A 19,127-nucleotide genomic window follows, 5' to 3' on the forward strand; every position below is an offset into this window, starting at 1 on the left:
ATCCAACAAATCCAGAAATAGAAACTTCCTTAACTTGTAAGAACACATAACAAAAACCTAGAACAAACATACTTAGTGATAACGTATTTTATTAACTTAATTCCCCATTAAGTTGGTAATACCCTCGGTAAGAGGGGAATTTGTCAGTGTCCTTCAAAATTACATTTGCATTTACCCTTTGAACTAGCAACCCTATTTCTAAGCAAGTCTCCCAAAGACAAGCTGCCAAAACATGAAGCAATGTGTGAACAAGGCTATTCCTTTTATATTCGCTATTCCACTGTCTGTAACAGCAAAGACTGGAAACCACAGAAAAAGACATTAACAAACTACTTACCTATGGATGTTTTAAAGAGAATGAAAAAGATCTGTATCTCATTCTCAAGACTAATCTCCAGGGCTTCCCTGGTGGCACAGTGGTTAAGAATCCGTCTGCCAATGCAGGGGACACGGGTTCAAGCCCTGGTCCGGGAAGATCCCACGTGCCGCGGACCAGCTAAGCTCGTGCGCCACAACTACTGAGCCTGCGCTCTAGAGCCCGTGAGCCACAACTACTGAAGCCTGCATGCCACAACTACTGAAACCCACGTGCCTAGAGCCCATGCTCCGCAACAAGAGAAGCCACTGCAATGAGAAGCCCGCGCACCGCAACGAAGAGTAACCCCTGCTCGCCGCAACTAGAGAAAGCCCACGCACAGCAACGAAGACCCAACACAGCCAAAAATAAATAAATAAACAAACAAACAAACATGCCCATTAAAAAAATAAAGACTAATCTCCAGAATAAATTATTAATTGGGAAAAATGAAGGAACTTAAAAGGGAGTACAGTATGCCTCATTTAAAAAAAATGGGAGAAACATGAATATATTGATATATAGCATTATGTATTCAAAAAGAAACATTTAAAGAACAAACCTTAGGCTAATATAAAGGGTTAACTTTGAAGGGAGGAAAAGAAAAGAAGTGAAGGGACAAGGGTAGAAGTAAGTGTCTCTGAACTACATTGTTTTGTAACTTCAACTTTGGACCATATAAATGTTGTATGCAATTTTTAAATGTAAAAATAGAAGCAAAGCAATCCTGAAAAAATAAAAAATCAACTGAAACAAATCATTCTAATTGTATATCAAAGAGGTAGCATAACCACACACAGCAGAATTATTTTAGGTGACTTAACTTTTTCTAACATGACATATCTTAAACACATAAAGAACCACAAGGAAAATCTTAATTAAAATAACATTCAATAGGTTATTAATAATAATTTCAGTACTGTTTTTGAAATTATTATATATTTTGATGTTGTTCGGAACAAAGACTTTCAGCAAAAGAAAAGAAATATAAGTATATAATAAAAAAGGTTAATTAAAAACCCCAAGATCGGGCTTCCCTGGTGGCGCAGTGGTTGAGAATCTGCCTGCTAATGCAGGGGACACGGGTTAGAAGTCTGGTCTGGGAGGATCCCACACGCCGCCGAGCGACTGGGCCCGTGAGCCACAACTACTGAGCCTGCGCGTCTGGAGCCTGTGCTCCGCAACAAGAGAGGCCGCGACAGTGAGAGGCCCGCGCACCGCCATGAAGAGTGGCCCCCGCTTGCCGCAACTAGAGAAAGCCCTAGCACAGAAACGAAGACCCAACATAGCAATCAATCAATTAATCAATAAAATAAATCTTTAAAAAAAAAAAAAAGAATGCTAATAATAGATGTAGAAGGAATGACAGAATTAGGGGATCATCATTTTACAATCTCTAATAAAATAATGGATATAGGTACCCATCATCTGGTAAACATTCATGGAGAAATTTACAGTAGAAGACGCAGGCTGAAAAATCCCTGAACCCACTGATCAATCTTAACCTATTTAATATTTAGGCAAATTGCTTGAAAGACACAACATACCAAAGCTCACACAAGAAGAAATAGATAACCTAAATAGCCATATATCTGTAAAAGAAATTGAAACTGTAGTTAAAAACCTTCCCACGGACTCCCTCTTGCGAGAGCACCAGAATCACAACTGGCTGCTGGACAATCACTGACAGGAAGACCCTGGACTTCACCAAGGAGGATACCCCACGTCCAAGGACAGAGGAGAAGCCACAGTGAGACGGTAGGAGGGGCGCAATCAGAGTAAAATCTAATCCCATAACTGCTGGGTGGGTGACTCACAGACTGGCGAACACTTATACCACAGAAGTCCACCCACTGGAGTGAAGGTTCTGAGCCCCACGTCAGGCTTCCCAACCTGGGGGTCCGGCAACAGGAGGAGGAATTCCTAGAGAATCAGACTTTGAAGCCTAGTGGGAATTGACTGCAGGACTTCGACAGGACTGGGGGAAACTGAGACCCCGCTCTTGGAGGGCACGCACAAAGTAGTGTGCGCATCGGGACCCAGGGGAAGGAGCAGTGACCCTGGGGGAGACTGAACCAGACCTACCTGCTGGTGTTGGGGGGTCTCCTGCAGAGGCGGGGGGTGGCTCTGTTTCACTGTGGGGACAAGGACACTGGCAGCGGAGGTTCTGGGAAGTGCTCCTTGGCGTAAGCCCTCCCAGAGTCTGCCATTAACCCCACCAAAGAGCCCAGGTAGGCTCCAGTGTTGGGTTGCCTCAGGCCAAACAACCAACAGGGGAGGGAACCCAGCCCCACCCATCAACAGTCAAGTGGATTAAAGTTTTACTGAGCTCTGACCGCCACAGCAACAGTCAGCTCTACCCACCACCAGAGCCTCCCATCAAGCCTCTTAGATAGCCTCAACCACCAGAGGGCAGACAGCAGAAGCAAGAAAAACTACAATCCTGCAGCCTGTGGACCAAAAACCACAGTTACAGAAAGATAGAGAAGATGAAAAGGCAGAGGGCTATGTACCAGATGAAGGAACAAGAAAAAACCCCAGAAAAACAACTAAATGAAGTGGAGATAGGCAACCTTCCAGAAAAAGAATTCAGAATAATGATAGTGAAGACGATCCAGGACCTCGGAATAAGAATGGAGGCAAAGATTGAGAAGATGCAAGAAATGATTAACAAAGACCTAGAAGAATTAAAGAACAAACAAACAGAGATGACCAATACAATAACTGAAATGAAAACTACACTAGAAGGAATCAATAGCAGAATAACTGAGGCAGAAGAACGGATAAGTGACCTGGAAGACAGAATGGTGGAATTCACTGCTGCGGAACAGACTAAAGAAAAAAGAATGAAAAGAAATGAAGACAGCCTAAGAGACCTCTGGGACAACATTAAACGCAACAACATTCGCATTATAGGGGTCCCAGAAGGTGAAGAGAGAGAGAAAGGACCAGAGAAAATATTTGAAGAGATTATAGTCGAAAACTTCCCTAACATGGGAAAGGAAATAGCCACCCAAGTCCAGGAAGCGCAGAGAGTCCCATACAGGATAAACCCAAGGAGAAACACGCCGAGACACATAGTAATCAAAGTGGCAAAAATTAAAGACAAAGAAAAATTATTGAAAGCAGCAAGGGAAAAACGACAAATAACCTACAAGGGAACTCCCATAAGGTTAACAGCTGATTTCTCAGCAGAAACTCTGCAAGCCAGAAGGGAGTGAGTGGCATGATATACTTAAAATGATGAAAGGGAAGAACCTACAACCAAGATTACTCTACCCGGCAAGGATCTCATTTAGATTTGATGGAGAAATCAAAAGCTTTATAGACAAGCAAAAGCTAAGAGAATTCAGCACCACCAAACCAGCTCTACAACAAATGCTAAAGGAACTTCTCTAAGTGGGAAACACAAGAGAAGAAAAGGACCTACAAAAACAAACCCAAAACAATTAAGAAAATGGTCATAGGAACATACATATCGATAATTACCTTAAACGTGAATGGATTAAATGCCCCAACCAAAAGACATAGACTGGCTGAATGGATACAAAAACAAGACCCATATATATGCTGTCTACAAGAGACCCACTTTAGACCTAGGGACACATACAGACTGAAAGTGAGGGGATGGAAAAAGATATTCCATGCAAATGGAAATCAAAAGAAAGCTGGAGTAGCTATACTCATATCAGATAAAATAGACTTTAAAATAAAGAATGTTACAAGAGACAAGGAAGGACACTACATAATGATCCAGGGATCAATCCAAGAAGAAGATATAACAATTATAAATATATATGCACCCAACATAGGAGCACCTCAATACATAAGGCAACTGCTAACAGCTATAAAAGAGGAAATTGACAGTAACACAATCATAGTGGGGGACTTTAACACCTCACTTACACCAATGGACAGATCATCCAAAATGAAAATAAATAAGGAAACAGAAGCTTTAAATGACACAATAGACCAGATAGATTTAATTGATATTTATAGGACATTCCATCCAAAAACAGCAGATTACACGTTCTTCTCAAGTGCGCACGGAACATTCTCCAGGATAGATCACATCTTGGGTCACAAATCAAGCCTCAGTAAATTTAAGAAAATTGAAATCATATCAAGCATCTTTTCTGACCACAACGCTATGAGATTAGAAATGAATTACAGGGAAAAAAACGTAAAAAAGACAAACACGTGGAGGCTAAACAATACGTTACTAAATAACCAAGAGATCACTGAAGAAATCAAAGAGGAAATAAAAAAATACCTAGAGACAAATGACAATGAAAACACGACGACCCAAAACCTATGGGATGCAGCGAAAGCAGTTCTAAGAGGGAAGTTTATAGCTATACAAGCCTACCTAAAGAAACAAGAAAAATCTCAAGTAAACAATCTAACCTTACACCTAAAGAAACTAGAGAAAGAAGAACAAACAAAACCCAAAGTTAGCAGAAGGAAAGAAATCATAAAGATCAGAGCAGAAATAAATGAAATAGAAACAAAGAAAACAATAGCAAAGATCAATAAAACTAAAAGCTGGTTCTTTGAGAAGATAAACAAAATTGATAAGCCATTAGCCAGACTCATCAAGAAAAAGAGGGAGAGGACTCAAATCAATAAAATCAGAAATGAAAAAGGAGAAGTTACAACACACACTGCAGAAATACAAAGCATCCTAAGAGACTACTACAAGCAACTTTATGCCAATAAAATGGACAACCTGGAAGAAATGGACAAATTCTTAGAAAGGTATAACCTTCCAAGACTGAACCAGGAAGAAACAGAAAATATGAACAGACCAATCACAAGTAATGAAATTGAAACTGTGATTAAAAATCTTCCAACAAACAAAAGTCCAGGACCAGATGGCTTCCCAGGTGAATTCTATCAAACATTTAGAGAAGAGCTAACACCTATCCTTCTCAAACTCTTCCAAAAAATTGCAGAGGAAGGAACACTCCCAAACTCATTCTATGAGGCCACCATCACCCTGATACCAAAACCAGACAAAGACACTACAAAAAAAGAAAATTACAGACCAATATCACTGATGAATATAGATGCAAAAATCCTCAACAAAATACTAGCAAACAGAATCCAACAACACATTAAAAGGATCATACACCACGATCAAGTGGGATTTATCCCAGGGATGCAAGGATTCTTCAATATACGCAAATCAATCAATGTGATACACCATATTAACAAATTGAAGAATAAAAACCGTATGATCATCTCAATAGATGCAGAAAAAGCTTTTGACAAAATTCAACACCCATTTCTGATAAAAACTCTCCAGAAAGTGGGCGTAGAGGGAACCTACCTCAACGTAATAAAGGCCATATATGACAAACCCACAGCAAACATCATTCTCAATGGTGAAAAACTGAAAGCATTTCCTCTAAGATCAGGAACGAGACAAGGATGTCCACTCTCACCGCTATTATTCAACATAGTTCTGGAAGTCCTAGCCACAGCAATCAGAGAAGAAAAAGAAATAAAAGGAATACAAATTGGAAAAGAAGAAGTAAAACTGTCACTGTTTGCGGATGACATGATACTATACATAGAGAATCCTAAAACTGCCACCAGGAAACTGCTAGAGCTAATTAATGAATATGGTAAAGTATTTTGTTAAAATTTCATTAAATGTGTTAAATTATTCATAAAAAAAAAAAACAAAAAAAAAAAACCTTCCCACGAAGCAACCTCCAGGCCTTGACGGCTTCACAGGTGAATTCCACCAACCACTTAAGAAATACTGCCAATTGTATCCAAAATCCTCCGAAAAATTCAAGAGTTAGGAATGCTTCCCAACTCATTCTATCAGATCAGCAGTGGCCTGAGACCAAAACCACACAAAGACATTACAAAACAATTAGGAGATATAATATCAGAAATAACAAAGATGAAATACTTACTAAAAATCTTAAGAAATGTGCAAAATTAGTATGAAGAAAATTCTGATACACTCCTACAAGACATAAAAGTATTTCTGAACAAACTGAAAGACACTCCACATTTATGGGTAGGATAAATCAACGACGAAGATGTCAATCCACCCTAGGTTAATATACACATTTGTTGTAATTCTATCAGAAGTGCCATCAAGCACAGAAAAATCTAGAAATCTTCCCGAGACAAATGCAAAGACGGCTCAGAGAAGAAAGGAGGTTATGAAAAGGGCACAGAAGCCAGCCTGAAGTGGATCCCACTGACCAAACTGGGGATTTCACAAAGAACAAACTTAGCTTCACAAAGAATAATGTCTGTAATTGATTATAAATTACTGAGTAAATAAAAACCGAAGAGTCCAAAGTGACACTAAACAAGAAAGACAGAGAGGAGAGAGTGCACTCAAAACCGTTCCCCACCACAGGAGGCGACAATTACATAAATTTCCTAATCTGAAAATTGGTGGTTAAAAGAGAAAGGATGCAAGCATTTACCCTACCATTACAGGAATCCACCCAGTTGATGAAGGAAAGCTCTTTACAAAAGCTCAGCTAATAAATGTGGACACAATGACATAATTTTAAATTCACCATTTTCTAAACTCAAAAAAACTGATTTAGGCAAGGAGTATTAATGGATGTCAAATCCATTAACTAAAAGAATTTTGGGGAACAGGATATTCAGAAACGAAGTGCATAGTTTCGCCTATAAAATATTCTTACGACAAATGTTAAACTTCAGTCTCTGCAAGTCTCTATACCAAACGTCAAGGTCTTGGGACACAGAGCAAAGAGAGCAAGAGGAACCAGTCAGAGAAACCAGAGCAGGGCGCACTGCATTCCCTCTTTTCCTCCTCTTGACTGGTGTCCCTTCCCTCCTCTGTCCACCCCAGTCCGTGTCTCGGCTTCCGTGAGCCTGATAAACGCTGGTGCAGTACAGAGGGCTCGCTGCCTTTATGCTCATCCTGGACGGGCTCTACACTGGCCCTGCTGGCAAATCTACCAAATTCCTCTGAGAAAGAAGAGAAGAAGCTGGGGTGGGAGAGGGGGGATGTGGTAGGGCAAAGCAATAAGTGCCAGTAGAAAGGCTGAGCAGAGAATATTCCAGAAGGCAGAGCAGGGGTGATGGTGATGACGGAGACAGAGCCAGCATCTGAGGAACTGCACAAGTCCTAGTGATCAGGGTCTGGGAGGACGGAGGGCCAGGACACAGTTAAGGGGCCAGCCAGGGGGCAATTCTTAACTCAGATATACAACGTGGTCCCCTCGCCTCTCCAGCCTTGGAATTCCACTCTGAAACAAAAGACGCAGTGAGTTTCACCTTTGCTGGTGGAGAGGTTGCGAAACGTGCCACACAGGCAGAAAACTCCCCCGCTGTGCATATCAACATGGAGTTGGTAGTCACTCAGTCCACGCTCTGGGCTGTCATCCAAAAGGGGGGTATGAGGAGGCAGCTCGTAGGGGCTAAAAAGCAAAACAAAACGTATCTGTCAACACCAGAGCTAAAATGCTTGAACTGGAAATACTCTTTAAAAAATTAACACCCCTTCAAAGCACCAGCTCCCATCAACCCTCTATAGATTGCCAATCACGTTCAGTACCACAGACGCAGAAGAACGGCCCCACGTTCCTTCTACCAACTTCCATACAAACGGGCAGAAGCGCGTGTTCCCTGCGCATCCCCGGACCACCATGACTGAACATGGTTCTGAAATCCGCCCGGGGTAGCAGCTCCGCTCCGCAGTGGTCTCGGCATCCAGAGGGCTGAACGCGCAGCAGGAAAATGCACCCAACAACAGACCTACAGCTCAGGGACTCCCCCGGAAGAAGACCAAAAGCCACAATGAACGAGTTTTCATTCAGTAAGAAACGCGTTACTATATAAGGCAACAAACTCAGAAGCACTGGGGAGCAATTCACGTTAAAAAAAAAAGAAAAAAAAAAGAAAAAAGGCATATGGGAGTCTCAGCCCCAGGGGAAGGGTGAGAGGAGCTGGGAGCCGGAAAGCATGTCCCCCACCTGATGACCCGAATTTCATTAACAGACACACTGTCCCAACCAAGCAAAAACACATCTGCAGGTCAGGCCAAGTGGGCCACGGGTCTGCCTGCCTTTCAAGACATGAAAATGCGAACTACTGCAGAGAACTTGCAGCACCTCAGTGCACTAGCATCTTGTAGTAATGAAGCTTCCCTGCCCTATAAATCACACTCCACAAGGTGCGTCACCCTGAACCCGAACAAATAAAGCAAACAGCTACTGATGGATAATCCAATGTTTTTAGCAACAGCTACGTAATTTTGTCTGTTGGCTTCTGTCTACTGATTAAAGACAGAATGTCTTTGTAGCTATTCTCGGGATACTAAGATGGTATCAACTCCGAATCCTTTATGCTGACTGCACAAAATTTAATACACCACATACAGATACATACATAGCAGCCGAGCCTAACGTGCTCCGCTCCACAAGGTGATGGAAATGAAGATTTGCCATAACAAAAGCCAGTTCTTCCTCCCTCTGAAAAAGAATACATTTTTCAACTGAAATATTTTAATTTTTCATAAGGTCATTGTGAAGATCGCAGCACATTCATCTTACAGATAGATGTGGTCTCTTACAACCTAAGATTCCTGCAGTGCCAACGCATTATCACTGTCTAATATGACTTATCTGTCACATTCATAGCAGGACCACAATGCACCCAAACACGCAGAGCACGTGGTACCAAAAGGATTAACACCCTAGTATTTATGAAACATCAAAGTGCTGTCTGACACATGATGACTGTGGAAATATATTTTGTTAGCTCCAGGTTGTTTCAAAGTCTTTTCAAAGATAAAGAGAAGGCTGGTACGAACTTCACAAGGTTAATCCCACACACACTCAGCAGCCGTGGCAGGACCTGTTTGACTTGGCAAATCCGGTGGGAGGGATTAGACTCCAAGTCCACTCATCAGCAGGTCAGGCAGCAGGAGCCAGGACAGGACGGCACAGGAGCCGACACCCGTTTCTCCCCGGGCACAGCTGCCCTGCCGGGGGAAGGTGACCCAGACGGCAGCCTGAAGCTGCCCTTCTCCAGGGTCAACCAAAGTCCTGGCATCCGCTCGGCCAACCCAGATGGACCAACTCAAGAGCCCAGAGCGAGCCAAGTGCTGCCTGGCCCCCAGTCACCTTGTACAGAGGGAGTGAGCGAGAAAGACGACCCGATGGCCAGAGCGGGATGAGGGAAGAAAAGGTCCGGAGGCTGGCGTGGGGACCTGGGTTCTGCCTGGCCGCCGTGTACAGACGTGAGTGCTATTCCCACAGTCAACTTGGGAGCTGCCATCCTTACATGGCTCCAGGCGAGACGCGTCTGAGGGCCCCAGGTTAAACGCACAGGAGATGCTCTGGCAGAGGAAGGGCGTGAAAGGAGAAGGATGGAATGTGGACCGGCTGGAGGAGGAAGGGGAAAGTCCCAGGATGTTAACGGGGTAACGTGAACCAAAGCGCCCGGCGGGAAGGGCTGGTTCGTCACAGGCGAGGGTAGAACGGCAGACCTGCCGCGAAGGCGCGAGGGCCAGGCAGCGGGGAATGTGAGGTCCGTAGGAGGTCGCTGAACGTCTAAAGGACTTAACCCTTGACCCCATGCACGACGGGAGCAAACGTGGCAGGTACGGTCTGGGCTTACCTTCCAGAGCCCCACCACGAGGCCCGGGTGCAGGCAGAAGATCCGGATCAGCCTGTCACAGCCAAGCATGGTGGACTCGGTTAAGTGACTCAGGTTGTACTTTGCAATTAAAGAATGCCATCGGGGTCTTTGAACATCATGCCAAAGAAAGGAGAGAGAAAAATGAGCTCTGGCTTCCCCCGTGTTGTCGATTCTCTTTGGCACATCTAAAAAGACTATTAAGAACATGCTAATCGTGTACACATTGCTAATAAGGAGAAACAACTTGTATAAATAAAAGGCAAAATGGCAAGTCCAAATTTCTCACCATCTATCTTATTCTCCCCACCCCCGCTCTTACTGTCAACTCTACAGCCCCGCCAGCAGTGAGCCGAACAATCACACAGGTGAGAGAGAGGAAGAACCGTCTTCTATCCTCTTCCCCTCAAAACCCAGCACAACGCTACGATCAGCGGTAGATTCTCAATGTACGGGATGCATAAGCAAAGATGAAATCCCTTAAAGGACAAAAAAGTAGGGGGTCTAGCAGGCTGCCTGAAAGCAGGTTTACCTTTTAAAGTTATTATCAAGAATAGCTCAGAGATAGTGAAAACTGTAACGTCAGAAAATAAATTTAAACCAAAATCATGAGTGTTTTCATGAAGGAGATACAGCATGAACTCGATATTAGAATTAGTGTCTAAGAGCAAGTAACTCAAATGTGTAAGAAAACACAACTCAACTCTACTGTTCATCATGACACATAAACAGAATGAAACATTCTATTCGCTCTATCATGATAGGCGGAGATGTCTGTCATTCCCAGAGGCAATTCAGGACACCCTGAGGGAGAGGCAATCTCAGTGGTCAGTTAACACAGCTCAGCACCAGAGGAAAGTCTCCAAGGAGCTGGGGCCAAGGGTGCGCCTCCAGCACCTAAGACACACGCCAGCAGGTGACAGGTATTCAACTGTTCATTAAGCAGAAGTTAAAAGCCAAGGCATTCGGCCGTGCACTGTTTCCAAGCAGAGGGGGCCGTAAGCGTGGAAACCAGATGCCTGGCTGCCAGACTACCCTGGCCCCTCACTCAGAGAGCTTCCTGCGCTGAGAGCTACACCGGTCAGGGAGAGGCGGTCGGTGACCGTGCACGTGAGCGAGAACCTAAAAATACGCTCAGCGCGGGAGAGCAGACTCGGGGGAAGCTGAACGCCAGGCTGGGAACCGGAGCTGAAACCTTAGCTCCAGCCCTACAGACTGTCTCAGCGTGACCTTCATCTGTGTCCGGGGAGATGGCCCCACCTTCGAGGGAGGGAAATGAAATAAGAGAACCTCCCCAGAGCGCTCGCAGCAGCCACTGCTGTGACATCATCAGTGTGGCCACGAGGCGGCGGGGCTGGGAGAACACCCCTCAATGTGCCCGAAGCCCGCACCCTCAGACGCAAGGCTCCAGACCAGCTGCACGGACTCCACAGAGAACAGGCTGGTCCCCCTTTGCCTCGGCCTCACGGGTTCGTCCCCGTTCGTCTGCACGGGGCGCAGAAACTAAGGTTGACATCTACCCCCCGTTTCTCAGAAGTTCGGGACGTAGGGCGTCACCTGCAGAATGGAAAACGCTGGCCACAGTGACAGCGCAAAGTGTCCGACCAGGAAGGCACATATGACAGGGACACGCAAACTGCAAATTACATAGATAAGGCTTTCACTGTTTTAAAAAAAAAGTCTCACGGAGGAAACAAGAAAGACCCAAATCAGAATCACCGAGTCTCTCCTCTGCTGTCACACAGACGCACACAAGGATTTGTTTCCGCACGATGAAAGCATCTGCTCACAAACTTGCGATAAAAGTGCCGATCAAAAGAGATTCCTGAAAAACACTTTCAGTGTTTGTTCACCACTGTTTATCAAGTGCTGTCTGAAGTCCATTGAGTTTTAATGTAAATAAATTACATTAAATGAATTTTCCCAATGAATTTTGGCATTTCTGTCACTGTGCAGTATCTAGTATTCCTGACCTGGATGACAATTTCAGGAACATAGTATCTTTAACTGAGCTTTACAATTCAACACTATCCATTTATGAACTTTCATGATCATTTAATTGATGTTAACAATTCTGTCCTAATCCCTGTAAACAATATCTCATGATATCAAATAACATAGTGTTCAAACTAGTACCGAGGTTGCAGACTCATTCTCCAAATATAATTTCATGGCGCATAAAACCTAAAGATCGCATTAGAAAAATCTGGGGTCCGTCATGATACCATATAGAATTTCAGAGATTTATGCAAATAAAGGTACCACTCAAAAAAATTACTGGTTCCAAAATATCTTCAGTTAACATAATCAAGGAAAATAATCCCCGCGTTTTTCTTCACGGCAGTAAGGCTATTTTCGGAATGCAGCAAGACCTGGATTTACTAGCACTAGGAATACAATGCCTCCACGTTCACGGCACAACAACCAGACCAGCAATCACAGAAACAGTCCTCAAAGAGCCAGCACCAGAGGGAGGGACCACAAACAAAGTCCTCAGGGACAAGTCGCGGAAATGTGTCTGTACGCAGGGGAACCAGCAAAGGAGGTGGTTCTTCTGTGGAGATGCAGACCCTAAAGTGAGATCTCAACACCTTCCGTGGCAAGGGCTGGGAGAGAAGCCCGCGGTGGGGTTGCAGCTCACAAGGCGTAAGAACAACGTCCGCAGATGCCCTGCAAGGTCACAGGGGCCTGAAAGCGGGAAGGAGGAGGCCGGGGACAGGAAACCAACACTGGAGAAGGAGAAGGCAGCTACCTTCGCGTTTCCATACATTTTATGTCAGGAAGTCAGGGTGCTATGTGTGCCACAGTCCAGCTTTTGGAAGAAAACGACTAGTGGTGAGAAAAGTGAGCATGAGAGAGTTCTTGGGAAAAGCAAAAGCCTGATAATGAGTATGAATCCAGGGCAAAGCCACCTCGTGACAGAGTAATAATAAGTACTCAGTAAGCATCAGAATACGACACACACGCATCTGATTTATGCATTTGATGATGAAATGTTTCGCTCTTCTTCACAGCAGCCTACATCACGACTGTCATCACCCCATTTTACAGATGAGAAAACAAAGGCACAGAAAAGTCACCTGCACAAGACTGCATATCTAGCCAAGTTCAACACAGAAGCACATAAAAAAAAATAAATGACTTTATGATCTACTGTCTAAACTATGATTACTGTATCCCTTACTAAAGAAGGAAAATATAATAGTTTTATATATCTTTGTGTTAAAATGGTTAAAACTAAAAACTTCAAAAGGCCGGCCATCTATCATCCAGGAAATTATTATGAGAATATCATTCCCTAAGTTATAGATAACCAAGGTATGAGGAGCCTAAGCTCAGGCTTAGTCATCAGTGTGATAAGCCCCTGCTTTTCCTATATGATAGTGATCCAGAATGAAAGAGAAGGCTTTAAGATGCAATCAAATTAAAATACACCACTGGGTTTTTTTAATGACAAAAGGAAGGCCAACTGGCACTTACATATAAGATGTCCTCACCCAGAAGTTCTGCTGATTAGTACTTACCCGTTTTTGATGGGGGTTTGAGACCGGTTCATAAACACTGGCGTCACCCCACACAAATCTAAGGTTGACAGTGTGACGAGACGTGGCCAGTCTTTGCCGTACCACACAGCCGTGACTGATGAATCGTTGATGGAAAGATCAACGTGTTCCAGGATGTGTTCTTTTCCACTATTTTCTTTCAATATTATTACCCAACCTAAACCAGATATTCTGAAGAAAGAAAAGCAAGCAAAAATGGTTGCCTACTGGAAAAAAAAAACAAAAAACCAAAAAACTGCAGTCTATCACATGTCATCTCTAAAGCACCTGGTACCCTAAAAGCCAAAGCCAAAGTTCCTAGAACACGCCCGACGTAAATTTTCAAGTCACAACAGTTCTCTCTTAGGACTTGTCTCCTCACCTAACAAACACTCACAGAACAGCTGCTTTGTTCCAGGAACTGGCAATACACAGATAAAGAACACAAAGGGCTCTGCCCATGGAGGGATGCCTTGAATGAATCTCCTGCTTTACTACAGCTGACGACCAGGCTGCTTCGGCTTTTCATAAAACCTTTGAACCAAATATATGGAATAGGAAAATACTATATATTTTATAGATACACAAAAGCACAAAATATCCAACAGTCCCTCACAATACAAACCACACATCGGTTCCATACACACAATACTCGGAACTTACACCACCCTTCTTCTTTAAGGTGATGGTGTATCTCAGTGTTTAATGGCCCTCTCATGACCACCACGCCCACCTCAAGAAGCCACGCCTGCCTACCTGAGGGCCTCTTTGGTCTTAACTGGGAGGCCTGTGTAAGGGTGGAGAGGTTTGAGAACCCGAGCTACAGCTGCTTTTACAGACGCTATTTGTTTTGTAATATATTCTTTCTTCCAATATCCAGCTTCTTTATCCCCAACTGACAGTGAGTTCATAGACACGGCTGTCTTCTCTACTGAATTAACTTTCCAATTAGATCTTTTAGGTGAAAAGGCAGTTGAGTAGATTCTGATCCAAATAAAACTGGGGGAAGAGAGGAAATATGTTAACTGTCTAAGAGACACTGTAATGCACCTGTAATAGGAATATATTAAATTAGAGATATGCAATCATTTTTAAATAGTCTATTTCCATGAACAAGTCAAGCTGAACACTTACAGTTGTTCATATGTTAAACTGAACTGTAGTGTGAGGTAAGCGTTTTAGATTCACCAACCCACAGGAAAAGCTTGCTTCCCGGGGCTGAGTTAAAGTGAGTGATCTCATATTATTTGGTACCATCCCTAATAAGAACTGCCGTCTTACACCAATAATTGAATAGAAGATCTACTATAGAAAAAAGCAGGAAGTGCATACAATATGATTCCCTATCTTAAATGCATACATGTTTTTGAAAAGAGCAGAAAGGAGTTTTATATAGATAGATAGATAGATAGATACAGATATATACACACACAGAGAAATGCCAACAGTAAGTGACATGTATGGAATTGTATGTTCTTTTTCCTTTCTGTATTTTAATTTTTCAACAATGAACATGGACTGCTTGCTCAAAGAGGAAAAAAATAAAGATGATTAATGACAACTAACAGTGACAGTTAACATTTTTGAGCACCAGGTGTGAGCGCTGCTTCAGCACTTCGTATGCATTAACTCACTTCATCCCCCCCAGCAAACCCATGAGGCAGCAACTGCTACTGTCCCCGCTGAACCGATGATGTGACTGAGGCCCAGATGCAAAGTGCCCTGGCCCAGATCTGTACGTAAGTGACAGAACTGCCACTGAATCCACGCAGCCTCAACCCCTGCATGTCACTGCCGCTTCAACAGCACAAAGAAATGGGTCCAGACAACTGTATCCACATTCAGAGAGCCAATCAGCCACCACGCTGGAATTCGACTCCACACCCTCGGTTGGTTACGGTAACCATCCTAACACTCCTGTGATGAACCAATCTCACACACGTTATCTCACGTAATTCAAGGTCAGTGGAGCCTCAGGAGAATGAAAACGTCTTACGGAATTAAAATATTACATCTATTGTTCCCCTTGATTATTTATAAAACACAAAGTTCAAGTTTAGGATGCTTTTGACAGTCGCCAAACCCAAATACATTCATTTCTTGATCACAAAATGCTCCACCTTGTTAAAAAGCTAAAGCAGATTTAAGGACAAGAGCATATTTGTCTAATCTGACTATCAGTCAAGCACAGGAAAACTTCAGTCAGGTTGTTCAGGACATAGGGCCAATTTAATGTCTTGATAAAGTGTTTCCCAGAGGGCTGGAAAATAACCCCCCCGTGATGATCCAGATCCAGCCCGATGCAGGCCTCCCTGTTACCCCACGCAGAGACTGGTGCTCAGGCCAAGGGCTGCCCTACGCAGGGCAGGGAGGCAGCGCCACCGGAACAGCAGGGCGCCAGGGAGACCCCACCCTTGCAGCGTGTCTCCCGAAAGTCAGCAGTGTAATTGGCTACAGCAGGGCTCCTGCCCTCTCCTCAGACAATGCTTAGAAAGTACCATTAACTTTTTAGAAACATTCATCGTTTACCTATCCAGTTGTTAATACAACCTTTTATGAAGTCTGGCTATGAAAGCACACTCTTAAAAATACAATTCAGGGACTTCCCTGGTAGGGCAGTGGTTAAGAATCTGCTTGCCAATGCAGGGGACACGGGTTTGAGCCCTGGTCTGGGAAGATCCCACATGCCGCAGAGCAAGTAAACCCGTGTGCCACACTACTGAAGCCCACGTGCTATAGAGCCCGTGCTCTGCAACAGGAGAAGCCACAGCAATGAGAAGCCCACGCACAGCAACGAAGAGTAGCCCCGGCTCTCCGCAACTAGAGGAAGCCCACGCGCAGCAATGAAGACTGAACGCAGCCAAAAATAAATAAAATAAATAAATTTTTTAAAAAAATACAATTCAACTGACACAATTAAGATTCTCCTCCAAAAAAGGAAACAAACTTTATTAAGGGTAACTTCCTAAGAAGCTCAGCTTTTTAGAGGACAGCTACTTCCAAGAAAGTGGGATGGGCAAGTATGCAAAGACTCTCACTAGAGCTGAGCCCACAAATGCACTGAGAGGCCCGGTGCCTGCCCCGTGTGGGTCTTGGATAGAGGCGATATAGAGACTAAGAAACTTATAATTTATTAGTGTATCTAAATAGTCTGAGTTCTATCCTTGAGTAAGGTAAGAACCTGCAAAAAAGCTACAGTTTTCAACATTTAGTTGACCCCTTCCTTGAAAAATGCCTCACTGCACTTTGCTTTAGTGAATGTCTTCATCTCTTACTAAGGGTCTTTAAGGAAGAGACACACAAAACGTGCCCTACATTCATTCTAGAACTATTTCAGGAATTGACACTATGCACGTATACTGACACAGACGTGTATTCTCTAATACAGGAAATATCTTTTTAAATTAAGAGATAAGAAAACCGCCCTGCCCAACCAGAGAATAATACACGTCCCCTTCTCATTATGAGAACTTGGCTGCTCATTATACGACCTGGAGAAATTTTTAACACAGATTCTAGACCATAGAGTTAAAATCTGCAGAAATCTACACATCAGGGATCCAAATATTTATTTGAACTCTCCCAGCTTTTCTAATGCAGCCATTCCATGGACCGGCATCTGAGAACCACTGTACAGACGTTTCCTGCTCACTGCGTTCCAAGATTCAACAATATCACAGCCCTCCATCTGTTACTCTCCGTTTCCTCACCCTATGAAACCCCCAGTGAAATCCGCATTCCCCCTTATCTTGCTCTTTTCCCTGGTTGATACGGGGGTTCCGTGTGGGATCAGTATCTGTCTGATCTTTCGATGTTCAAGGACAGAGGGACCTCAAAGCCAAGACACCACAAACCTCACCAGAAGTTTGCAGGATTCCACTGTCTCACCCCCAAGATAAACTTCTGAGCTGCAGACAAAGATCAAAGCGACAAAACAAAAGAAGGGGTTTCATCCCTCTTTTCATAGATCTCCGCTAGCCCAGGGGCGCCCCACTGGCCTCCTGCTTCCAGGGCAAAGGCTCCCTGAGCGCATGTTCTCTCCTATCCCACCCGCTTTACACTTCCCCACCAAGCAAGTTCCACGGCTGGCAAGTTTCGGTTCTCCCCACACACACCTAAGGGAGCCCCTGCCTTGTCTTTCTTTAGGGTCTGCTCTGCAAGGCCCGGGCTGGGGTTAGTCAGGGGCAGGCTCCACAGTGCCGCTGCAGACTTTGTGGGTAAGTCTGCCTGCCTCGGGGACAGCAAGCCCTCCCGGACAATAGACCAAAAGCCACTTTCTCCAACAGTTACACCAGCAACAAGCTTCATCTTCTTCAGTTCACGCAAAGAGATGCAGAGAAATGCAAACCTTTGAAAAATTCACACATTAGACACATTCCTACTCATGTATAAAACTACTCTTGAAATTCTTTTAAATTCTAAAAAATGGTTAAAAAGCTCCTACTAGTTTTCACGACTTCCATCAAAACACCATCAAACACGACAGAGAGATTTGGTTTTCTCCTTACTTGTCATTGGCCAGGTGATAAAAGCGCCTGTTCACACATCCGGCGCACAGCAGGGCCACCGCATCCAAGTAGGACAAGATCTTCAGCAGGATTTCTGAAGGCAAACTGAGAGAGGGAGGAATCAGAGAAACATCCAGAAAACAACTGGCCGTGCATCTCCAAATGGAAGGCAACAAACAGACGCTTCGTGTACAAGAGGCACACTGCACCCTCATCTTCAATCATTTCTCGATTGATACGCTCTGCTTATTACAATTCTCATGACTTAAACCAATGCAGAGACCCAAAGGTACAAATAGCTAATTTCCTTGGTATTTTTAATCAGGTTTTCACACTGAAAATGGAAATGAAAGACAGAGGATGCATTCTTGGCTATAGGCAGACCTCAGATATTACTGCAGGTGGGTTTGGTTCTAGACCCACCACAATAGAGCGAGTCACAGGAATTTTTTGATTTCCTGGTGCATATAAAAGTTATGCCTACACCATACTGTAGTCTATTAAGTGTGCACAGCATTATGCCTAAGAAAACAATGTACATACTTTAATTAGAAAAATACTTTATTGCTAAAAAAATGCTAACCATCATCTGAGCTTTCAGTGAATCGTGGCAGTAACATCAAACATCACTGATCACAGATTGCCGTAATATAGTGATAATAAAAAAAGTTGGAAATATTGTGAGAATTACCAAAATGTGACACAGAGACAAGAGGTGAGCACATGCTGTCAGGAACTGGCGCTGACAGACGTGCTGACACAGGGAGGCCACAAACCAGCTGGTAAAAAACGCAGTATCTGCAGAGCACGATCAAGTGAAGCGCAGTGAAACGGGGTCTGCCGGATTAATGAGAAAAACACAACCACCCCCGCTTCCAAAACATACAGAATAGGATATGTCAACTTGTTCTCCCCCAGCCCAGGCGACGCCCCTGCACCCTCCTCGCGCAAGACTTCACGCCTGTGATGCTTCCTCTGGGGCTTCAAGGAGACGCCAGGCCCCAGAAAGTTCTCTGAAGTGTCCTTTTCATTTCATTCATCTGCCTAAATAAATACGATGTTGAGATGCATCCT

General features: G+C 43.8%; 1 protein-coding gene across 3 annotated transcripts in view; it reads right to left on the reverse strand.

Moving 5' to 3' along the window:
- The window catches only part of FBXO15 (F-box protein 15), a 46,400-nt gene that overhangs the window by 16,234 nt on the left and 11,039 nt on the right, over positions 1 to 19,127 (reverse strand). For 2 of the 3 annotated variants that reach the window (XM_068563105.1, XM_068563103.1), the window contains exons 3-8: positions 18,054 to 18,158; positions 14,302 to 14,544; positions 13,528 to 13,737; positions 9,986 to 10,112; positions 8,753 to 8,835; positions 7,640 to 7,782 (exon numbers count right to left, since the gene is read on the reverse strand). In XM_068563105.1, coding sequence (XP_068419206.1) covers positions 7,640 to 7,782; positions 8,753 to 8,835; positions 9,986 to 10,112; positions 13,528 to 13,737; positions 14,302 to 14,544; positions 18,054 to 18,158 — 911 coding nt within the window. The remainder of the gene's footprint in view (positions 1 to 7,639; positions 7,783 to 8,752; positions 8,836 to 9,985; positions 10,113 to 13,527; positions 13,738 to 14,301; positions 14,545 to 18,053; positions 18,159 to 19,127) is intronic. The other variant, XM_068563104.1, reaches the window with a different exon arrangement.

Source organism: Eschrichtius robustus, chromosome 14 (genome assembly GCF_028021215.1).
Source record: "Eschrichtius robustus isolate mEscRob2 chromosome 14, mEscRob2.pri, whole genome shotgun sequence".
In the NCBI taxonomy this organism is placed as follows: Eukaryota; Metazoa; Chordata; class Mammalia; order Artiodactyla; family Eschrichtiidae; genus Eschrichtius; species Eschrichtius robustus.